The 8,006-nt window shown below is 40.3% G+C and overlaps 1 protein-coding gene across 1 annotated transcript; it reads right to left on the bottom strand.

The window, feature by feature from the left end:
• Positions 1–1,590: 1,590 nt before the first annotated feature.
• LOC133895757 (uncharacterized protein OsI_027940-like) lies at positions 1,591–6,008 on the bottom strand. Its single transcript, XM_062336260.1, has 6 exons — positions 5,859–6,008; positions 3,884–4,070; positions 3,636–3,786; positions 3,005–3,039; positions 2,726–2,912; positions 1,591–1,865 (listed from the first exon to the last, which is right to left on the bottom strand). Exons 1-6 carry the CDS (start codon positions 5,861–5,863, stop codon positions 1,768–1,770), a joined length of 663 nt encoding a protein of 220 aa, XP_062192244.1. The 5' UTR covers positions 5,864–6,008; the 3' UTR covers positions 1,591–1,767.
• Between the last annotated feature and the right edge of the window lie 1,998 nt (positions 6,009–8,006).

Raw genomic sequence — 8,006 nt, forward strand, 5'->3', positions numbered from 1 at the left:
AAAATAATCATAATTATATGAAATATCACGCGAATATGTATAACTTCATAGAATAATTAACCACATACAAGAGTCATGTGGTATTGATTCATCGGAATCATCTACGAAGATAATGTTGCTTGTATTGCTCAAATGCATACATGTTATATAAAGTGCAATAGGACATAGCATATTACCACAAAATATCTTGCAAATGAAGTCATGTGAAAATCTAGCAAATTTATTCACTAAGTCATTTCCCACTTTAATATTTCGTAAATATATTCGTGGAATTAGCATGCGAAGACTTCAAGAATTGTAGAGTTCAAGGGAAGTCAATTCCTAGTTTATAACCTATATTTTTTCTCGCTAGGTTTTCAAGGAGTTTTTCAATAATATATTATAATCACTATTTTTTCTTATATTTTTCCCACATGATTTTTAGATGAGTTATTCATTTATCAATATACGATGATGAAACGATTCAAGGAGAGTGTTGCAGTTGATCGATACAGAGCTGTAACCACCTATTGCGGTGGCCTTCTTGCCATCCGTTGGAGAGAGATGCCTCCCCAACAGGCACCTCTCTAACACACAAACACACCCCGAATACATCAATGAAAGAAAACAAACTCATTTCTATCTATTGGATCTACACTTCCTACTGTGTGCAACTAGGTTCTCAACAATAAAAACTTATCAGGATGTACATTAGATCATCCATAATCATATTCCCTTTATTTCGTTCCCTTCCCTATTCTTCTTCCCGTTCTCATTCCTTTTTATTCTCTCATCTCCAACAACTTCGTTTCAAAGGGATTCGTAAAAAAAATAAGAGAGAATTCCATCCCAAAGAGAATGACCTTGAGAATGCCTTCGTAATGAGAACCGTGAAGAAAAACCTTTAGAACGCTAAAGGAAAAAAAAAAATACCTCCATAAAGAGATTCTGAACCTTAACAGAAATCAATTAGAAATGATCTTAGGTCAAACGTGTGTAGAGTTATCTTGAAAAGAGTTCTCGAAGTATTATAATTATATTGTCCTTTATAAAAGATACTATAGAAGTAAGCGGTCATATTTGTATTTTGAGCCGTATCCACTACTTTGTGACCGGAGTATTAGACTGAGATTTTCACCCTTACTTTTTGTTGTTTACCGTGCTATTAAAGGAATGGGCAGGAGGTGGTAGGATAGCGACATATTGAGAAGCGGTGACCCCCGGCTCCATGACTCGAGGCGCAACAACTCGTTACTCTTCGGCCTGCTCAAACAAGAAACTAGGGACTGCTATAGCTTTATGTCAAGCTCAGGTGAAGCCTGCCTGTACTCACACTGACGAGCCCTGAACGACCTGAAAAGAACAGGAAGGAAGCTCAAATGTGCAAAAAAAAATAAAGACCAGTTCGGCGTTGACTGACTATTGAGTCGGTCTAATTCGTACTAACTGTATAGCCTAAGTGATTATGATACAAAGCAAACCGAGAAAGATTTCCGGTACACCAGTGCTGCACAAAAATCGTGGCAAAATGATCTTTGTGATCCACACCATTCACCAGTCCAGCATCTCAGACCAAAACCACAGAAGCAATCAACAACCAATCCAGCAGCATCACAGAACATTGGAAACAATAAAATCCATAATATGCTGAGCGACAGTGGGATGCCCAGTTAAGCTAGTTTCATGGCAAGTCACAGAGACCAGCCAGTGCTACAATGTAAAAGGTTGTCCTCAGATTCAACACTCATAAAACATGATACGATGTAGCTGGGATCACGTGGGAAGCCTTCAACTGCTCTGAGCTGCCTCAGTCTTTGATTCCGCCGCCTCAGTTTTCGCGGCTTCCTCAGTATTTTTCTCCGTGGCTTGAGGTTTCGACACTTCTTCTATTAAGGGAGCAATATAGGAAACAAAAACAATAACATGAGGACATGCAACATGGTTGACTCTGCTATAAGCCTATAACTTACTATCATATATAATGGAACCATCTATGCTTAATATGAAACAACATAGTCGTACAGGATGCATGAATTGGAAATTCAAAGATCTCGATACCAGTCCCACTGCGCTGCATTCTATCTATTTAACACCAAAAATTGCAAAAAAAAACTTTCACTGGTCCTTGAAACTTTCTGTGATGCCTGTTCTGCAACTAGGGCCAATACCATCAAACATCACACAATTTGTTCTGACCTTGGTGTTCCCAGACAATAAATGCATCAAAAGTTTACTTAAACATGTAAAATCTTCAATATTCACTAAACAGTAGAAAATAAACAGGTACAGATAGTTGTACCGTATTTCAGGCTAAACAGTGGTCTTAAATTTCTATATCTGAAAACACTCTGTTGTGATTACAGTATTGACTATGCAGTTCCCTAGTGGAAAAGGACATTGGATTATCTTGTGTATTGCGTCCATATTTGATTAGTATCACAGATGTCATCTTTTGATCGGCACTATAACTCACTATTAGAAGAGGAAATCAGAACCTTTCAGTGATTGACCTTTTTGTTTAATGATTATGTCAAGCTATATCACACAAAAAGAACTAATAAAGACTAGCAATAGATCAGGCAGTTCCAACTAAACTATAACCACCAGTCCACCACATCAAGTTGCCGTGTCCCTAGTAATGCTACCCTAATTTGGATTTGGTTTCTGTTCGTTATCTTCTAGCTAACAGAAATAACAAGAAAAATAATAATGAGAAGTGATAGAGAGAAACTACAGAAATACCAACCTTCATCATCACTCTCATCCTCGAACTCATCCATTCCCATACCACCCATGCCGCCCATGCCACCCAAACCGCCCAAACCAGCCATGCCGCCCAAATCACCCATGCCGCCCATGCCACCCATGCCGCCCATGCCACCCATGCCACCCATGCCGCCCATGCCGCCCATACCACCCATGCCGCCAAAATTCTACAGAAAAAACAAGAACAAAAACATAAAACAAGTGCACCTCAAAGACAAGCAAGTTCATTAAAAGAAAAAATGTGAAAAGAGTTATTTACCGAAAAGTCCATCCCATCCAAGTTGACATCAGCACCTAAGAAGGGAACATATGAATGTCAGAACTTTACACGCCCATGTAAGGAGTAATCTACTTGCAGAAAAAAAATGTCAAATAATATATTTAGAAGTTAGCATCCATTTAAGTTGCAACATGTAGTTTATAAATCAAAAAGGCCAAATGGTCTTTTGGAGCAAGGATAGCTATCTTTTTGGTGAGGCCAGATGTAGAAGACGCTAGGGGAAAAGTTTGTTGCCTCAAGGAAGTTTGATGTGGTCTTTTTAGCTTTTTAGGTCTAGTTAGGTATAATCTAAGGGCAAAGGCACTGCTTAATTTAGGAATTTAGATCTAGAGATTGGGTACAATTTAAGGGCAAAGGCACTGCTTAATTTAAGAGTAGGTGCTAGCTACCAGGTAGTCATCCACCGTTTCACAGCGTCCATTTATCAAGTAGAGAACTTATTGTATATGCTGTTTAATCGTAAAACTCTCTCTCATTTTTAGGAGTTTTAAACCACATTATTTGCCTACTAATATCTAGTCATGTGTATGTACTGTTTCTTAACATCACCCTATTTGATTTTTATTAGTAGTATCCAAAACTAAAAGGGAGAAAAAAGTGCATAGCATACCATCATCATCTTCATCCACCCATTTGTCCCAATCAACCTTCACAAAGTGAGGTGCCTTTTGATCATCTCGAACAAGCTTCTTCCACCATTTGGCCTCAGCTTTTTCTACAACACAGAATATGGACCTGACCCCTACACTTATTTTGCTAGCCTGTTAAATCAAAATGAAGAAACATTGGGTAAGGAGACGCATCTTTTTAACATCATGGATTAAACAAAGCCTATATTACCACATAAAAATGCATTACCTCAACGTTTACTTTGTCATTCAGATCTAGTTTCAATTCATACAAGTTTCCACCCGTTCCAGCAGTGCCGGAGAATGTAAAGACACCATCTGGTTCCAAATTGACCTTAGCATCCTTCGCATCAGGTAATTGTACAGTGATGTAAACCTTGTCAATCCTCTGAGCCCACTTAACTTCAGGGTGACGACTACAGAAGACATGATAAAACAGGAAATTGAAATCTCCATAGCATTCCAAAAATAGACTTAATAGCCCATATAAGTAAGATTCAACAGAAATACACAAGTGGGCTGGATAAATATACAAAGAGGTTTAATGTCTAGATATCCATCATACATGAGAGCAAATCAATTGATTAGAAAACAAACATTAAGACAAAATTGGCAGTTAGCGTTGGTACCAATGTTACCTATCCAACTTATAAAGACTAAACCATCAAATGTTACATCTGAAGAAAATGGGAAAATATGATTTGGGTGGGGAGGGAAGACAGGACTATGAATTCAAACCGAACAGAAAAAATTAAGAGTGCCAATAAAATGGGAGCAATCCTAAGTATTCCAGCTGCCAACATGTACATATTTTAATCAAGACCATTCAACAATAATGAACTTGACAATCATTACATAATTCACTGCATATATTCAATACCTAAAACCAGATTATACCATCTCATATACAACAGAACAAAATTATTATACATTTATACTTGAATATTTGCATGTCCAAATACTTTGCTAAACCCTACATTGATGAAAATTATACCAGCCAACCAATCTCTATTTTTTTTACTTTGGTAGATTGTGAACAAAATCCTAATATTTTAATTACATGGTAAATCTGCAAAACACAATCTCAAGAATTAAACAGTCTAAATATACCCAATTTGTGTTAAGAAACACAATCTGAGACCTGGCTCCAGAGGAATTTGCAAAACGTAGCAACATATGCTAGATCTGTCTCTGAAAATTCTTTTTCAGTGTTATGATTTTATTATATTTCCTAAATATTTTACAGTAAAAAAAAGGCGCTCAAAGGTATGTTTCGATAATGCGGCAATGTTCAAAACAAAACTTATTACTAATTTGAAGGAGTAATTCTTTTATCTCAATGCACAGCAAACCAAATTTAAATACAGTAAAAGTATAGCTAACATGTTATACAAGTCTTATGAACAGAAATTTCTACAAATGAGACACCACCACTTGTCCATAAAAAGATTAAAAACATCGCAGCTGTAGGCATAACACTGATTAGCTTATCTAATCACATCCGATGCTAAACTACACATGCTAACTAAACTGACTCAAAACATACACCCTCAAACCACAAAAATATCCATACGCTAAAATAATCCGAAATACTAGAACCTCTGAAAGAACCTAGACATGTATTCGAAACAACCAAAACTGGAGTACTAAAATACCTAGCAAATCCCACGTGTGCCTCCAAAATCCACACAGGTAGAAGCTAGTCGCAGCTAATTAGTAAAGCAAAATCAATACTCCCGTGTTCAGCTAAAAGCAACCGCAACAGCAGAAATCATGCCCGAAACCGCAACATGACACAAAATCATGCCCGACACAGCTATGAACTGCAATACTAACAGAATCATCTAGGGTTTCCCTCACCAATCCATCCAAACTTTACCGACAGAACCAATCGAAACCGCCGCATCGCGCTACGAACCGTAACGAAGCCGTACAAACCCGCGCCGCCCAAACCCTAGCCCCACGTCACGATGGGGGCAAAACCTTAACGATCCCAACAAGTCCAACCGCATCGCCGCACCAAAACCTAAAGGCTATGCGGAGCCACGGCAACGGCACCGCCGCGCGGCATCGCGGGACCGGGGGGGGGGGGGGGGCAGATCCGCCGCGCGGCCGAACCCATCGATTTCCACCGAATCTACGGGGCCGCGACGGCCGAAGCGAGAGGGGGGAGAAGGTAGGGCGCGTGGTCTGGTTCCGCTCACCTCATCTCGTGGTTTCTTCGCGACTGCTGCAGGCGGCGGTGGCGGCGGGTGGTGGGGAGCGAGGGTTTTGTGAGGTTTTCGGGATGGGAGGGGACAGACGAGAGAGGGGTAGGGCAGGTGAAGTAGGGAATTGGAGGGGAGGACGTGGGCTGGGCTGGGCTGGGCGTCAGGGAATAGCAGGCCGGGATATGAAGCCGTGGTGGAGTTGGCTGGCCTGTGGCTGCAGGCCCGTTTGATGACTAGATTTTTTTTGGGAGATGGTAGGGCCGAGATGTTTGTGCTAATTTTCTTAATTAATATTTTAAAACAATCCCCTTGCTAATTAATGTTTTATTTTTAAAACATTAATTAATTAATTAATATTTTAAAATTATCCATACATGAAAAACGATATGGAAGATTTTTTTACTTTTTAAACATTTCTTAATTAATATTTTAAAAGAATATCTCTTCTAATTTTCTTTGAAAAATCTCTACCATATAAAACAGAGCTGGTTCTCACGTTACCTCCTTCCTTATTCTCCTCTCATATAATACTTATTTTTGACATCCACTCTCTTCTTCTAGCATTCCTGTCTCATTACCGGCTATAGATATAGAACCCGCTTTACTAATAAAAAATAAATGAAGAAACTATGAGGGAAATTAGCAGATAATTTTCTCTTTTTTTTAAATTTCATCTAAAATTAAATTAAAGTATCGCTCCCGACATATTCGTTCGGCGGCACTCACATGATGTATCTATATCTCCGTATTTTGAAAAGAGAAAAAACTAATAAACTTTAATAGACATGACAGCGCGTGGCTAAATGGGCTGACACGCGAAGGACCTGACCGAAAAAGCAAAGTTCTATTTTGAAAATAGAAAAAAAAAGTAGTAGAAGGCTTATTTTTGAAATATTTTTTATACACTCTCTATTCAATCAAATATGTGAAGCAATCGAAGCCGAAGATCCTCCCTCGTGGGTCGCCACGCGCAAAGCCGATCCAACATGTACGTCGATGATAGCATTCTGGAAGCTTTTGCGCACCATACAACATGTCCGGTCATGCATTGTATATTTGCATGCAGTGAAGTGTGAACCTGACTGCATCGGCATGGAAAGCCAGAGCTCGATCCTCCTCTGCAGCCTCCTGTGAGGCACGCATGCCTGGCCTAGTGGCCTGGCCTGGCTTTCGCGAAAGCTAGCCGGTCGCTCTCGGTCCCGGTCCCGACGAGGAGACCGACAAATTAATTGAATAGATGCCGCAACCACGGCCCCTGACCTCACACGCACTGCTCACTGGTCAGCCTTCCCCGTACCGTACTAGGCAGGCCATGCACGCAAGGCACAGCACCCGCACCACATGACATGATTCACTCATGTGCCTCCGGCCGGCCCAGCGATCGCTGTTGGGGACTGGACTGGACCCCCCCCCCCCCCCCCCGACCGACTGGTTTCTCCCTTTCTTCTGGACTCGTCCTTTCTTCTGGTAGCGGCCTCGAGAACCAGATCTGCGCTTTGGATGCTATCGCCGGTAGTCAGTGCACTTGTCCTGGATGCTGCCTACGCAAGAGCCAAGAGATGCATGCCGAAATTTCCCTTTGTGGGGCGGAGTTTCCTTGAGGCTAAAGGTCGCCATGCCCCCCCCCCTCCCCCGTTGCTAGGAATTTTTCTAGAAAAACAAATTCTATATCTCATTTATACTTACAAGAACACTATATTAAATATATATTTAGGTGTGTATCTTGGATTGGTCCCCTCAACTTTTCCTCAAGCTCCGCCACTGCCTTTGTCTACCACGAATCATAGCCCTAACGACATGAGCTCAAGCGAATCCCCCACCTGCTGCCACAACTGGAGAATTTGGGAGAGAAACATGCGAGGTAAAATTGTGAAGGAGTAAGTTGATTCTTAACTGCACTACTCGAGATCAAACTCATTGTTAAGTGTATATTTTTGGTTCCGAGACTAGTAACTGCATACGTGTTTCATACATATAGAATCAATTCAAAATATAGCAATTCGAAGAAGTAAAAGAACATAACATAAAAATGATATTTGCATACATAAAAGTCGCAATATGATTATGTATAGCAATGCTGTAAAGAGGATCGATATGATGATCAATTTGTGAGGAGATGAAAATAATTCTCGTATAATACCT

This window comes from Phragmites australis, chromosome 16, assembly GCF_958298935.1.
Source record: "Phragmites australis chromosome 16, lpPhrAust1.1, whole genome shotgun sequence".
Lineage (NCBI taxonomy): Eukaryota > Viridiplantae > Streptophyta > Magnoliopsida > Poales > Poaceae > Phragmites > Phragmites australis.

Bases quoted from the DNA above. Each gene is read 5' to 3' on its own strand.
- LOC133895757 (XM_062336260.1), bottom strand. The intron at 3,787-3,883 runs GTAATGCATTTT...TTGATTTAACAG, and splicing joins ATGACAAAGTAAACGTTGAG to GCTAGCAAAATAAGTGTAGG. The intron at 1,866-2,725 runs GTTGGTATTTCT...CTCCCTTAATAG, and splicing joins GGATGAGAGTGATGATGAAG to AAGAAGTGTCGAAACCTCAA.